Source organism: Drosophila montana, unplaced genomic scaffold (assembly GCF_035044405.1).
Source record: "Drosophila montana isolate Dmon_TW-CO22-7 unplaced genomic scaffold, ASM3504440v1 contig_1409_1, whole genome shotgun sequence".
NCBI lineage: Eukaryota > Metazoa > Arthropoda > Insecta > Diptera > Drosophilidae > Drosophila > Drosophila montana.
In genome coordinates this window covers 920,182-934,282 of record NW_026996361.1, presented here as the reverse complement: position 1 = coordinate 934,282, position 14,101 = coordinate 920,182, and the positions used below count along the sequence as shown (strand labels likewise).

The window sequence follows — 14,101 nt, the reverse complement described above, 5'->3', positions numbered from 1 at the left end:
ACATACTACTTAAAACAAAAAAGAGACCAGTTTTATTTCCCTATTCGAGGTTGGGATATTGTGAAAAGAGTAAAAATACCTTAAAATTTGATTTTTACAGTTGGTGGGAAGGAATCAAAAGAGCAAAAATACCTTCAAAAATTGTTTTATTATAATTATATTATTTTGTGCATTAAGCAATCTATCTATCTATCTATATATACACATATGGTATATATATTTGTTTATTGCGCGCCATGGCAAAGCATAATAAACAATACTATATACAAAACTGATGCCAGTTGGCGGTTTGTCTTTCCGTTTTGTTGCAATTCTTCTCCGCATCGAATGCAGTTCTTGTTTTGATTGTTCATTTCATAAGTTGCACAAAAACTATAAGGTTTTGGTATTTTTTCATGGTGAAAATTATTAATAAATAATTTATTGAACTCTCATAGTGAACTTTTTAAAAATGTTGAAAAATGTATTAAACTCTTAATATGGACAGAATGTATTCGGGGAGAAGCCCTGCAGGTATAAAACAATTGCATATAATTACTTTTAAATAAGTACTCTAAAAACGAAAGCCCACTGAAACCCTGTTAAAAAAAGAAGTACAAAATAAAGCTCAAAATAAACATCACTTAAAACACAAATCACATACTTTAATTTAAAAACAGGGTATAAATATAGCAGTGCTGTAAAAGATTGAATATTTTCAACATGGTCACATTACGTTGCGATTTGCAGACTATCGATATTGTTTCCAAAATAAATTGCACGGTTGAAAAATGTCTTACACTTTTTTTTTGTATAACTTGAAGTAGAACTTCATAATTCTTCTACGAGATTATAATTCTTAAATGCATGACAAAAAATTTAAAACATGAATTTAAGAGGGAATGCAGCTCTCATTGACATGGGGTATGGATAGTGTTGATGATAAGAAAATGTTCGAATTGATACTATCGATATCAATGACAGCAACCCTGGTATTTAATACCACACACATTTTAAACACATATGCGACGTACGTACAGGAGCTATTCCCTATAAGGCATCAATAAAGTTTAATATTTATATATATTTTAAGAAACGAACGAGTACTCAAAGGCCTATCTCTCATTAAAATGAAGCAGAGAAGAATAACAGAAATAAAATTATAGCAAACAGAACAAGCTTGTTTAATATTTTAGTATCATATATATATTTGAACAACTAACACTTGGGGGCTGATTGAATGGTATTCCCATCGAAGTTTTACTGTGGCAATACGTATGTAGGTGCGTGTATATTTACGCAGAGGCACGCACACACACATGAACACAGACGGATGTTGTTCTTGTTTTTGTTTTATGCAAGCAACAGAGGCTATTAATAAGAATATTCTGAAATAATATAATGCTACAAAAAGTCGGGCGAATCTGTTGCTGTGCATTAATACGTCAAAAATGAGAACGACACAAAGCAAAAGTCGTCAATAAGGGAAAAACAACTGAAGGAAAGGAAAAGTGCGGACGCAAACAGTGCGCAAATAAATAAATCGAAATACCGATTTTGAATCAAGTGTTTTTTTTCTGGCCCCCGAATTCTGTGCGGCAGTGCTCTGATTTCATTATAAAATACGCATAATCCATATAGAAGCGCGCACACCCATTTGTGACATACATAATATATAGCACAAGATAGCAGAAAATTAGCCGAATCGGGGACAATTAAAATAACACCCCATCAATGGATGACGAATTGGAAGACAAGATCTTCTATCAGACATACGTTTCGCATATGAAAATCCTATCCAAGTTCGCAGTGGGCTTCTCGTCCATCAATTCGCCCTTGGCATATCTATGGAAACTATGTCGTCTCTACGTGCTCCGGCCCGAGGTCATCTTCTGTGGCATCATTTTATTTGTCTTGTTGATCTATTTGCAAGCGGTAGATGTGTGGAGTCGCAGCATATTGGGACGCATCCAGGCCACGCTGGGGCGACAGAAGGCGCCACGTGCCATCGACATGACGGGCGGCGCCGGCGACCATCAGAGCTGGGAGGAGGTGCGACAACAAAGTGCCGCCTTCGCTGTGCTAGGACGCCGACCGCAAATGGAAGACAGGTGAGTGAAGCCCTAATCTAGCTGGACTTAATATTAATTTGAACCCATTTCTTGTGCAGATTTATCATTGAGGAGAACATCAACAACAACACGGACATTTCGTTCTTTGCCGTTTTCGATGGACATGGCGGCGAGTTTGCCGCCAACTTTGCCAGAGATGTCTTGGTCAAGAATATCTACAACAAGATAATCGAGATTAACAAGCTTTTAAAGAGCGAGGCCTTAACCGACTACACTGGCTTCGACAAGAGCCCGTATTTGTCGCGCAAGCAGAGCCGCAAAGATGTGTCCAACAAGGAGAACGCTGAGCCCGCCGTCGCACGCCGGGACAGTTTGCGGAAGGCAAACAGCCTGACAGCCGATTGCAGCGCAATTAAACAAAAGACAACGGAAGCAACTGTAGCCGACATCTACACAGCGCAGCTGAACAGCGCGATGCGCGCCAGCGGCAACAGCGCGGCCAAAGATGCATTTCTTAATAACAATAATAATGCGCAAAACTCCGGCAATGCGCCGCCGCCCAGCTATGACGCCAAATGCTATATCGAAAATGGACGCATCAATTTTGGCAAGCTCATCACAGACGAGATAATGTCGGCCGATCACAAGCTGGTCGAGCAGGCCAAGCTCGCAGTGAGTATATGTGCCCCAAAACTACTGCCAAAATTATCCTTACTTGCACTTCGCAGACGAACATAGCCGGGACCACAGCATTGATTGCGATTGTGAAGGACAGCAAACTGATTGTGGCCAATGTGGGTGATTCGCGTGGCGTTATGTTTGATGCACGTGGCATTGCCATACCATTGTCCTTTGATCATAAGCCGCAGCAGGTGCGGGAACGCAAACGCATACACGATGCTGGCGGCTTTATTGCCTTTCGCGGCGTTTGGCGCGTGGCTGGGGTCTTGGCCACGTCACGGGCGCTGGGTGATTATCCCCTTAAAGATAAGGTAAGCCGTTCGCGTATATTGGTGGCGTGACGGGAGAATTTTCACGTCACATCTTTAATATATACATAGAATAATAATGCTAATCAGCCTACACGTTTTACTACCCATACACAGAATCTAGTCATAGCTACACCGGACATTTTGACCTTCGAGCTAAATGATCACAAGTGAGTACAGCTGCCCTGGATTTGATTTTGTTCAAGTTAATGAACTTGTTTATACTGCGTCATCTGTGTTGGCAGGCCGCGTTTTCTAATACTCGCATCGGACGGCCTTTGGGATACATTCAGCAACGAGGAGGCCTGCAGTTTTGTGCAGGATCATCTCAAGGAGCCAGACTTTGGGGCCAAGTCACTGGCCATGGAATCGTATAAGCGCGGCTCTGTGGACAACATAACCGTATTGGTAATTGTCTTTAGGAACGACGTCTACAAAATTTGCAGCTCATCGGCTGGCAAAACAGGCGATGCTCCTTTGGCCAAATCACCGTCTGTGAAGAACGTCCTCGACCGCTCGAATTCAATTAAAACCAAGTGATGGGATTGCTCATATACAAAAATGCTCTTAGGCCTCCCTGCCCTATTTAAATAGCAACCTAATAAAGTGCCCAAAATATTTATTAATAAGCATTCGCGATGCTTTTGTACCGTCGCCAGCACGAACTATATTTATTTAATGCTGACTCAAAACTGGGTCTTTTTATATTGTTTTCGTATTAGGATTTTTACAAATATTTAAAATTGTTGATTTGTACAAATTGTTTAGCCACATCTCACGTCAACGCACCTTGTTAACCCCAACTTCCTGTACACCACTCATCAAGCTCATAAATATTTATTTAAATTATTTTTGTTATGCACTTGCATTTGTAAACCAAAACAATTTTTTCTAACTTATAAACAAGTTTACAAATAAAATGCCCGAAAAGTTTACCTAATTAATCTATCAACTAATTTTTAAAGGATATGTCGAGATATTCAAGTCGCTTCTTAAATCAGTTTTCAAAGCAAATGCTTTAATGTTGAAGCAAGGTGATTATTTTTAAAAATATCTTTAAATATATATATTTATTAGACTATGCGATCTGTTCTCTGGGGCTTGAAAACCATTTTTTAAAGTATAATCATCTCTGGGGACGAAGCGTTCCAATTTAATGAATAAAGCGGATGCTTCTGAGGTTTTAAATTATTGTTCCCTAAACATTAAATCGAGCGCATATAAATTTTAATTAAAAATTGGGCAATTTTTTATACTAACTCCATAATCGGAAACATCTTATCTTCGCACATATCCCAATTTTAATAACAACCACAATATTTGATTTATTTTATAAGTGTCGCTTTATATTTATTGTTGTTTTGGCATAAACAAATCAATTTGCCATCGATTTATACAGGCTATGTCAAATATAAAGTCCGTTTAGTGAGCTGATACAGACACTTGCCAGACGCGGATGGTGTTGTCGGAGTAACCGGCGAACAGGGTCTGTCCATCGGTGGACCAGGCCAGGGAGAGGCACTGTGGCTGCTCGGCCTTTGTTGTTTGCGAGACGACCTCAGGGCGGAGCTCCTCGACGGTCTTCTTGCATGCCAGATCCCAGATCTTGATGGATGGGCCATAGGCGACGCACAACCAGTAGCGGTTGGGCGAGAAGCACAGGGCATTGATGATGTCGTTGTGCTCCAGGGTGTACAGGTTCTTGCCGTCATTCAGATCCCACAAGAGAGCCTTGGAGTCCTTGCCACCAGACGTGCAGAGCGAGCCATCGGGCGAGACGGTCACAGTGTTCAGATAGCCATTGTGGCCATGATGATTGTTCTTCAACTTGCAGTTGGCCAAGTTCCAGACCTTGACGGTACGATCCCAGCCGCAGGACACAATGATGGGATTCGAGTGGTTGGGCGAGAAACGCACGCACGACACCCAATCGGTATGGCCATCTTCCTGGATGGTGAACTTGCACTCAGCCAAAGTGTTCCACAGCTTGATGGTCTTGTCCCGAGAGCCCGACACGATCTGACGGTTATCAGCCGAGAAGGCAACCGAGAGAACATCCTATAAGCAAATAACAAGAGCATATTAGCTGATGAATCCCTAGATTAGTGAATGTAGTTAATATGAGCAGCGGGTAGATCTTTTTGCCTACTTACGGAACGTCTGCACGCAAAAGTTTGTCGACTCAGGCGTAGAGAAATTTACAGATGTCAACCAGAATTTCTGCCTCGCATAGGCGCAATATTTTTTTTCCATACATATATATATGTATAGTGGTATTGGTGTGCTAACTGAGCCTAACCTTACGCTACAGGTCATGGATACACCAATACCATTTGGGTTGGGAGTTAAGATAACAGCAGTAAATGCTGCGGCAAATCTGAGCCCTGTGCTAAAACATATCACTTGGAAACTTATCCCACCTTGGTGTGTCCCTCGAAGCGACGAGTAGTCTTGCCGGCAGCCAAATCCCAAAGGCGCAGAGTCTGATCCCAAGATCCGGACAGAGCGTAGTTGCCATCGGACGAGAGCACAACATCGCTGATGAAGTGGGAGTGTCCGTACAGACGCTTCTGGGGATAACCGTAGTTGGTATCCTCATCACGGGTCAACTTCCAGACAATCAAAGTCTTATCTGTAAAACCATAAATATATTAATTAATAAAACTATTAATATTTAAATATATTGCAGAGATGTCGAAGTTATGGGCCGATTTTAAGGACGCCACCTAACCTCACAATTGTTAAGAATACTTGCCACGCGATGCCGAAATGATGGTGTCGGGATCCTTGGGGTTGGTGGCAATCTGGGTGACCCAGCCATTGTGGCCGATCAGCGTACCACGCAATTGCAATGTCTCAGACATGTTTTAATATAACTAATAAAATTGCAACGGGAGCGCTTTTGACACACGTCCAAAGGCGCTGCAGGCTGGCAGAAAAAGAGGCGGAAGTATCCAGTGTTGTGTAACATAAACAATCGAAGGTCTCTGCGATATTATTTACATAGCTGCCAACGCGTGCCATTTAATGCAATTAATCGATAGTTCAACTTAGTTTTAAATGTAGTATTTTCTTAGAATTGTAGTACGGTCATACTATTTGACATCTTAGGTCAAAGTAGCCCACCGGAGCCGAGAATATAAATACACCCACACACAAAATGAACTTAGCGCAAGAACAAGCTGCGATAAATCCCCGCAATCCCCATGGTCTGGGTAAGGTGTGCAATTACACAATATCATTTAGTTATTCATTTTGGTGCCGCTTTCAGGTGATCCAAATGACACAAAGTTGCGCAAGGTAGAGCGAGAAGTGCTAATACCAAAAATAATGAGGGATCGCGCGCGCGACGAATTCTGCTCCAAAGAGGTGGCGGACTTTGAGGAATGCTGTAAGGCGAGCAGCATATTCATGGTAGCCACCTGTCGGAAACAGAACTCTGCGCTGAAGGATTGCCTGACCCAGTGGTATCAAAACGAAGCCTTTAAGGAGGAGTGCAAAGCCATCTATTTGCAGGAGCGATCAGATTACCGTAGCACGGGGATAGCCAAGAAGCACCGTGTGCAGAAAATGTAGTTTAGGCTTGTTATTGTTTTTGTTTACTTTGCACAAAAGATGTGTAGTTAAAGCGCCGTATCACAGTCTCCTCAATGGTCAGGGATTGCAGGGTTGCCGGTGTGGACGGCGCAGGGTCAACGTCGTCGTTCAGCTGGTTCACCGTGAGAATGAGGACATCCTTGTCCGAGGTTTCGGCAACACGTTGAACTCCCTTTAAATTCTTCGCCACGTAATGGGTGTGCATTACGTTGCCCGACACTTGAACCAGCACCAAGAAACTGGCGTGATATTGCCGAGGACCTTGCTTGTAGATGACTGTGGAGAGTTGATACCAAATGAAACGCTGTTTAATTTTGAAGTATTTCCAGCAAATAACTTACGAAAGTCGCCACCAAACTTGATGCCGCTCTTGATTATCCAATTTCTAGATTTTAGATAGAGATACGAAGCCAGTTTGTAGAAAAATTGCCTGTCATAATCCAGCGCCGCTTGCACGTACGATTGCCAGCTAATCTCGTTGCCCAACATGTCTCTAATCTCCAATACGCCTAAATAGTAGCCCAGCAAACATGCCTCCTCCAGGCCGAGCAAAAGCGTCTCATCTGCCTCTCCAGAAACTGGTCCGCCGCGCGAAATACTTCCTTTGCCATAGCAGCCGTTGTCGTGTAGCGTCCTAAACGATGCATGCTCTGCATCCTCTACCTCGACACAGAGGCCATTGAAGATGCCTTTATAGCGTTGTCCATCATCTCTTAGCGGAAAGGGTGCAAGTTTAAGAAAGTCTTTGCAACTACTTCGCTTGCGCTTTAAATGCGGCGTGAATTCCATAAGTTCGGGTTTTGCATATAGACGAAAGCTGCACTGTTTATATTCGGATGACACCTGTTTGATTTGTGGGCAGAGAACCACACTTGAGCTTTATTACATATTTAAATGTGTACAGATAATAAGAATTTTAGATTACAGTTTATTGTTAATACGCTTATGTGGAAAACGCTATGCCTGAACAATATCATTTTTCTCTTATTCGCCGCAAGAATTATGACAGCGTTGAATGTGTCGCCACAGCTTGAATTTTGCCATTCGCATCAAATTGCCAACACACTACAATTCGAGCCGGGTGGCAACGCTTGAGCGCGGCGAACACGGCGAATAAGTCACAAGACCAGTCAGCTGAATTTCGGTGCTGTCGCATTAGTGTGAAAAGACACTCGTAATTTAAATATATTTTTTCCTAGACATTTCTATTGAAATTGTGTGCAAACGCGCGCAACATCCCATATATTGCGTATCACTCTCGACACACTATAAACAGCGATCAAAATGACTACCGCACTGTATTTGCCCGAGGATAACATCGGTAAGAGCCACCATGCAAGCAAGCGAGCAGCTGACCTCTGTGAAAAATCGAAGTGATGCCAGTGCAGCTGCCCCGCGGGCACCAAGTCGCATATAATAGTTAACTGCAACTGCCTTTGCATTCACAGACATGATTGCTGCCACTTCGGTGCTGCAGCAGCAGGCAGCCGATATACGCACCAAGACCATCAACTGGGCGTCGTATATGCAGTCGCAGATGATCAGCCAGGAGGATTTTCAGGCTATTAGCGCGCTGGACAAATCGCGCGCCTCCTATTTGGCACAGAACTCTACGCAGGTGGTAAAGACGCTGCTGAATCTGGTCTCGCACCTGTCCAAGGACTCGACAATTCAGTATATACTCGTGCTGCTGGACGATCTGCTGCAGGAGGATCGCTCTCGTGTCGATCTGTTCCACGAGACGTCCGGCAAGTTAAAGCAGTGCGTCTGGGGTCCGTTCTTGAACTTGTTAAACCGCCAGGATGGCTTCATTGTCAACATGGCGTCCCGCATATTGGCCAAGTTTGCCTGCTGGGGCCACGAGACCATGCCCAAGTCCGACCTCAACTTCTACTTGCAGTTCCTCAAGGACCAGCTGGCCAGCAATGTAAGTAGGCCCAAGCACTAGCGATATGTCCATGCCCATTCCCAATTCCAATTGCATGTGTATGTTGTAAATAGAAACCCAGTCAGCTACACTAGGTACATATATAGACATCTCTATGTATATATAGCATGCAGCATGACATTATTTATATTCTAGGCCTGAATCAATATTTATTCTGAGCAATACTAACAATCTCTATGTAGTTGGGACAACAGCCTATTCGTATTTTTTAGGAAACGATTACAGTATACAGTGAAAACAGTTTCAAATCGACAGCTGCAGCGATGGAACATAAGAAGATGAACATATCGAACCAATAACAAAAACACGGCCAAAGCCATATTCAATTAAACTTCTCTAAAGTTTTTTTTAATATTCCAATTTGGTTTAATTTAAAGTCAAATTTTAGATTTCGATTTTATGCCCTTCTAAACAGTTTGCCTTAAGGAGCTGTCCGTTAAGACAACTTTCACTGTATATTGAAGAATATTTTTTAGTTTAGTTATAAGCATTTATACATATTTTATTCTGTTCTGGCCTTGTTTATAAATTGATTAGACAAAGAACAATTTAGCCACTCCCAACATCTAATGACAACATCGTTATCATCGGTATATTATAAAACATATTCAATTTCGAAATATCGACAAATCAGTAAAGTATTCTAAGCATGACTCCCTTGCATGTTTCCATGTTTTATGTTTACAATTAGAAATAAGAAATTGCATATAGAAACTGGTCAATAAGTACACATATTTGTATCTCCATAATATTGTGTACAGCGCAGCTGAACTGTAATGAAACTTTATTTGTTATGGGTACCATAAATGGATGGTATATATATCAGGATGGAACATAAAAAACAGATAATATAGATTAAATAGATAAGAGACCTCATACAAAAACTTAATTTAAGTTATTTATCCTATGAATATGGTCAACCGATTCATATGTCGCCGACATATACCCATTTTAATTGTAAGGGTAGCTTACACAGTCGGATGGGCGACCATGCCTATATAACCTTTGCTCGTATACTTGATTAGAAATTTTATTCTATTCTAATTTAGTCTGGTTAGTTCTATGACAGCTATATAATAAGCTTCTCCAAGTTAGTCATATAAATATTGAAATATTGTTTGTGTTGTATTTTAGCTAGGGCCGATTTTCGACCAATAGCTCCTATTGATTCAATTTACATCTATCTTTTCAAATGTAAATGGGCAACTAAAAGGTTTCACTTGCCAAAACTTAATTTATGATCATCACAAGATAGTTGATAATTGAGTTTCCTTTTTAATGAGGTTTTTACAGTTGCATTCTGGACAAAGTTTATTTTTGCTTCAAGCTAGAGCGTTTTTAAATAATATTAAATGGTTTTCTAAATTCAAAAGACGAACTTGAATCCAACCAATAATGCTTCCCGTTGACTTCACTTACTTTAAAAATACTGGCAATATGACAATATTTGCATTTTATTTAATTGCACTTAACAGAAAATAAACTGCACGCTTTTCGTTAACTTTGCTTGCTTTACAAATTGTACTTACCAAAAAAAAAAAAAACATGTACGTCCAAAGTTATGTCCAGGCGTGAAAACTCTAAAAATGAGCCCTAAAATAAGCGTTGGTCAGGGCCAGGCAAACAAAAAACTTAGCTAAACGTATATAAAACTATTTATATATATTTTTTTTTGTGTAACTTAACGAGACCTTGCCTGACCTGCGGCCGTGATTAAAATATCTTTTCATTCTATTCGTGTTATGTGTACACGATTGTGTCATAAGATTTCATCGTCACCATCGGGTAAACAATTCAATCAATAATGTTCGTTTAACCGTTGCGAAAAGTTAAAAGCAATATACATATATATAATATAATATAATATTAGTATCATCGCATCGCACCGCACCGCACCGCATCGATCGCATTCACGTCCGCAGTGTGCAACTGAGCCACCAACCACCAACTGCACCACTTTCACCGCAACAAAATCAAATAAACAATCATATTACGTTTAATCGTTACGATTTCTGTTATTTCCTGCGTCAAAAGTCAACAAACACCAATCTTACCTGTTGCACTAATTTTGTTTTGTGAAACAAACCTACTTTTATTATGTATTTTAATTTAATGCCAATTTACTATTCAAACAAACAAAAAACCAACGAATCAAATTGTTGACTCAACACCAATAACTGAATTACCAACAACAAACACGAACTCGGCGGATGTGCGCGCTGATCCACCCGTACCGACCGACCGCCCGCCCGCCCGTCCGCCCGCCCCACGCACGCACTCTGACCCACACTCTTAGAGCACTGCCTATCTGCAAGAGATGGCCCTGATGGCCAAGCGGGCGCAAACGATCATTGTGCATACGCATGGACAGCATGGCAAAGATCATCATGGCCACCAGTACAGTCCCAATGTGGCCCAGATGCAGCAGCGTCACGATCTGGCCAATGAGAGTTACCGCGAGGTGCGATCCTCCTCCTCTTCCGAAAAGCAGCAGGATGGCAAATGTGTTATACCGGTATTCCAAAATGCAGCCCAAAAACTATCCAATCACTCACCCAACCAAACACCCACACACACACACACTCACAGACAAAAATACACAAACCAATTATTAAGAAACTACCCAAACACAACCAAACACACACACATGCTCACTCGTTTATGCTTTAAAATATCGTGAATACGATATGCAGTTGGCCGCAAAAATATGTGCTAAGAATTCGCATTAATAATATCCAATATCGTATATATCTATGATCGTAATCTGCTACGGTAGTCTATGAAAATATCGTATTCAATGCTCGTCAAATTATTATTGTGCAAATAATTCAGATTTCATATAGATACGTTTCAGCTATAATTTCTGGAAAATTTGAAACACATTGGAATGCATTGTACGTGCTTATGAATTTGAAATTTCTTATTTATTTAAACAAACGTTTTTCAAAAGTACCAAATTTTGGTTCAAGATGATATTTGCTTATAAAGCATACGATTTTCACTTATATTTCTTAAATAAGTCTGCCTATAGAAAGTTATATACAACATAATTTGTTAAAACTTTTACTTGTGCGATCTGCTAGTTCAAATAGGAGAAATATCGTAATTAAATATCGTAATCTCTGAACTGCATAAACGTTATGTGTGCGTGTGTTAGTGTGCGTGTCTGTATATATACTTTATCAAATGATAACTGTTTACTAACTCCACTAAATACCATCGATCTAAATTGAAGACGAGCAGCAGAGCAACAAATGTATAATACGTTAAATGATCTATGTTAAACGGTAAAGGTTAAGGTAAAGGTAAATTTAATTTAAAAAAGAACAACAAACAAAAACAAAAAACCCGGTGAAGGTGTGAACGCAAACACAAACAAAAACAAACTATTGTCATGCCCATCGTATATGGACTACCATGCAGGACTGCGATATCTGTCTTATATATTTATTTATTTATCTATTGTTTATATATATTTTTTTTTTGGTTTATTTAGAGCACACTCCTCTGTCTGTCTCTTCCACTCTCTATTATGTAGCTATAGTAACTGTTGTGTTGCTGTTGTTGTAGCGCGTAGTCGAAACAACTTTGGTTGTCAATTAGAAAAAAATCTGCAAAATCTAAAAAACAAAAAATAAACTGTCATAACTAACTCGCTACTAAAAAAGCAAAAATCAAATACATACATAAAAGCTCTGGTATCGGAGCAAGCTAGACCCATATTGATAATGCCCGTGTTGCCTCCACAGAACAACGAGTACATCCAGTCGGTGGCGCGCTGCCTCCAGATGATGCTCCGCGTGGATGACTATCGGTTCGCGTTTGTCAGCGTCGATGGCATCAGCACCCTGATACGCATCCTGTCGACGCGCGTCAACTTTCAGGTGAGTTTGAAATTGAAATGTGTAAATTGTTTGGTACAATTTAAATTCGATTTCTTATTCATAGGTGCAATACCAGTTGATCTTCTGCCTGTGGGTGCTCACCTTCAATCCCTTGCTGGCGGCCAAGATGAACAAGTTCAGTGTTATACCCATATTGGCTGATATATTGAGCGATTGCGCCAAGGAGAAGGTCACACGCATCATTTTGGCGGTCTTTCGTAATCTAATTGAGAAGCCCGAGGATTCCTCTGTGGCCAAGGACCATTGCATTGCCATGGTGCAGTGCAAGGTCTTGAAGCAGTTGTCGATTTTGGAACAGCGTCGCTTTGACGATGAGGACATCACAGCCGATGTGGAGTATCTCAGTGAGAAGCTGCAGAACTCCGTGCAGGACCTCAGCTCCTTTGACGAGTATGCGACCGAGGTGCGCAGCGGCCGCCTCGAATGGTCGCCAGTCCACAAATCGGCCAAATTCTGGCGCGAGAACGCCCAACGTCTCAACGAAAAGAACTACGAACTGCTGCGCATTCTGGTGCATCTGCTGGAGACCTCAAAGGATGCCATTATTCTGTCTGTTGCCTGTTTCGATATTGGAGAGTATGTGCGTCACTATCCACGCGGCAAGCAGTGAGTCAAAATATCGAGCTCAGCGCCTTGCTGCCTATATTACATCACATTTCTTTATAGTGTGCTGGAACAGCTAGGCGGCAAACAGATTGTGATGCAGCATTTGGGCCATGAAGATCCGAATGTGCGTTATGAGGCCCTGCTGGCCGTGCAAAAACTGATGGTACACAATTGGTTAGTATGATATTCGACTGCTTTAATCTCACCTATCGCACTCAGGTGCCCCTCGATACGCACACCCGCATTTATACCAATACGGGTCTTATTGAATAATTTCAAGCATTCCTATCAAAAGTTTCGACATCAAATCTCAAAATTTGCGTGTATTTTTTATCGTCTCTCTACTAGGGAATACCTTGGCAAACAGCTGGAGAAGGAAAACGAGAACCAAAAACCAGGCGCTGCTCCCATTGCTGGCAAGGCCTAAGGCTACACCATGTACAACCACAACCGTTAGCCAAGGGATCGCCAGATGCTTTAACAACTTAACTAACAATAAGAGATGGGGGAGTGGCGTTCCATATAGTCACCACCTCCATCTCCCACGCCCATTAACAATATCGTTTTATTCTTGCTATCATATAAGCGCATATTTCTTTTTCCTAATCTAAGTACCATAACGAATCTGTTGAGGATTCCAGATGGTGCCAGCGTTTGTTGTCGAAAACTAATTAATTGTTGCTCTTTGTTGGCATTCCGCACCAGTAGAGAGATGAAGGAGAGTGAAAGTTAATTAGATAAAGTGAAAAAAATACACAGAAAATTCTATTTTATTGTCTTCTTGTTTTGTTGTTATTATTGTTTTAATATTTCTACTTTGCGCTGCTGTACAGAGTTTGTCTCACGATTTCCTGCAAGTCCATAGTAAAATTGTATTATATATTATCGCATCGGCGCACATGTACAACCTATCAAGTATTTCTTTTCTTTAAAGCAAATTATACAAAAAAAAAAAAAATTAAATAAATGCAATATTATTAAATGTTACTAAGCGTGTGAAATATC

General features: G+C 40.9%; 5 protein-coding genes across 8 annotated transcripts; 3 read left to right on the top strand and 2 right to left on the bottom strand.

Moving 5' to 3' along the window:
- Positions 1-384: 384 nt before the first annotated feature.
- LOC135428862 (protein phosphatase 1L) lies at positions 385-3,975 on the top strand. Of its 2 annotated transcripts, XM_064682993.1 has the most exons (6): positions 385-513; positions 1,919-2,090; positions 2,150-2,723; positions 2,780-3,043; positions 3,158-3,210; positions 3,286-3,975. In XM_064682993.1, exons 1-6 carry the CDS (start codon positions 480-482, stop codon positions 3,578-3,580), a joined length of 1,392 nt encoding a protein of 463 aa, XP_064539063.1. In that variant the 5' UTR covers positions 385-479; the 3' UTR covers positions 3,581-3,975. The 2 variants fall into 2 exon arrangements, with proteins under 2 accessions (XP_064539063.1, XP_064539056.1); XM_064682986.1 differs by lacking the exon at positions 385-513 and having other exon boundaries at positions 1,188-2,090.
- Positions 3,976-4,368: 393 nt separating this feature from the next.
- Positions 4,369-5,982, bottom strand: Rack1 (Receptor of activated protein kinase C 1). Its single transcript, XM_064683006.1, has 3 exons — positions 5,796-5,982; positions 5,461-5,672; positions 4,369-5,098 (listed from the first exon to the last, which is right to left on the bottom strand). Exons 1-3 carry the CDS (start codon positions 5,902-5,904, stop codon positions 4,463-4,465), a joined length of 957 nt encoding a protein of 318 aa, XP_064539076.1. The 5' UTR covers positions 5,905-5,982; the 3' UTR covers positions 4,369-4,462.
- A 114-nt stretch (positions 5,983-6,096) lies between these two features.
- LOC135428895 (COX assembly mitochondrial protein homolog) lies at positions 6,097-6,673 on the top strand. The gene is made up of 2 exons (XM_064683027.1): positions 6,097-6,255; positions 6,312-6,673. The coding sequence occupies exons 1-2, from the start codon at positions 6,201-6,203 to the stop codon at positions 6,614-6,616; spliced, it is 360 nt and encodes a 119-aa protein (XP_064539097.1). The 5' UTR covers positions 6,097-6,200; the 3' UTR covers positions 6,617-6,673.
- Positions 6,612-7,697, bottom strand: Tsen2 (tRNA splicing endonuclease subunit 2). Its single transcript, XM_064683016.1, has 3 exons — positions 7,563-7,697; positions 6,979-7,480; positions 6,612-6,913 (listed from the first exon to the last, which is right to left on the bottom strand). The coding sequence occupies exons 2-3, from the start codon at positions 7,424-7,426 to the stop codon at positions 6,627-6,629; spliced, it is 735 nt and encodes a 244-aa protein (XP_064539086.1). The 5' UTR covers positions 7,427-7,480; positions 7,563-7,697; the 3' UTR covers positions 6,612-6,626.
- A 73-nt stretch (positions 7,698-7,770) lies between these two features.
- On the top strand, positions 7,771-13,869 carry VhaSFD (V-type proton ATPase subunit VhaSFD). Of its 3 annotated transcripts, none has more exons than XM_064682958.1 (7): positions 7,771-7,958; positions 8,086-8,564; positions 10,882-11,100; positions 12,335-12,469; positions 12,534-13,096; positions 13,157-13,270; positions 13,445-13,869. In XM_064682958.1, exons 1-7 carry the CDS (start codon positions 7,922-7,924, stop codon positions 13,521-13,523), a joined length of 1,626 nt encoding a protein of 541 aa, XP_064539028.1. In that variant the 5' UTR covers positions 7,771-7,921; the 3' UTR covers positions 13,524-13,869. The 3 variants fall into 3 exon arrangements, with proteins under 3 accessions (XP_064539028.1, XP_064539036.1, XP_064539045.1); XM_064682966.1 differs by having other exon boundaries at positions 13,157-13,259; positions 13,316-13,512; XM_064682975.1 differs by lacking the exon at positions 10,882-11,100.
- Positions 13,870-14,101: the final 232 nt, after the last annotated feature.

What these genes read in the sequence shown, in the direction of transcription:
- Rack1 (XM_064683006.1), bottom strand. Translation starts at nt 5,904, where the DNA reads ATGTCTGAGACATTGCAATTGCGTGGTACGCTGATCGGCCACAATGGC. An exon ending in CATCATTTCGGCATCGCGTG is followed by an intron (nt 5,673 to 5,795) that starts GCAAGTATTCTT and finishes ATGGTTTTACAG; the next exon opens with ATAAGACTTTGATTGTCTGG. An exon ending in GCTTCGAGGGACACACCAAG is followed by an intron (nt 5,099 to 5,460) that starts GTGGGATAAGTT and finishes ATTTGCTTATAG; the next exon opens with GATGTTCTCTCGGTTGCCTT.
- VhaSFD (XM_064682958.1), top strand. Translation starts at nt 7,922, where the DNA reads ATGACTACCGCACTGTATTTGCCCGAGGATAACATCG. An exon ending in CGACGCGCGTCAACTTTCAG is followed by an intron (nt 12,470 to 12,533) that starts GTGAGTTTGAAA and finishes TCTTATTCATAG; the next exon opens with GTGCAATACCAGTTGATCTT. An exon ending in AAACTGATGGTACACAATTG is followed by an intron (nt 13,271 to 13,444) that starts GTTAGTATGATA and finishes TCTCTCTACTAG; the next exon opens with GGAATACCTTGGCAAACAGC.
- Tsen2 (XM_064683016.1), bottom strand. Translation starts at nt 7,426, where the DNA reads ATGGAATTCACGCCGCATTTAAAGCGCAAGCGAAGTAGTTGCAAAGAC. An exon ending in CAAGTTTGGTGGCGACTTTC is followed by an intron (nt 6,914 to 6,978) that starts GTAAGTTATTTG and finishes AACTCTCCACAG; the next exon opens with TCATCTACAAGCAAGGTCCT.
- LOC135428862 (XM_064682986.1), top strand. Translation starts at nt 1,714, where the DNA reads ATGGATGACGAATTGGAAGACAAGATCTTCTATCAGACATACGTTTCG. An exon ending in TCGAGCAGGCCAAGCTCGCA is followed by an intron (nt 2,724 to 2,779) that starts GTGAGTATATGT and finishes TGCACTTCGCAG; the next exon opens with ACGAACATAGCCGGGACCAC. An exon ending in TTCGAGCTAAATGATCACAA is followed by an intron (nt 3,211 to 3,285) that starts GTGAGTACAGCT and finishes CTGTGTTGGCAG; the next exon opens with GCCGCGTTTTCTAATACTCG.
- LOC135428895 (XM_064683027.1), top strand. Translation starts at nt 6,201, where the DNA reads ATGAACTTAGCGCAAGAACAAGCTGCGATAAATCCCCGCAATCCCCAT. An exon ending in CCGCAATCCCCATGGTCTGG is followed by an intron (nt 6,256 to 6,311) that starts GTAAGGTGTGCA and finishes TGCCGCTTTCAG; the next exon opens with GTGATCCAAATGACACAAAG.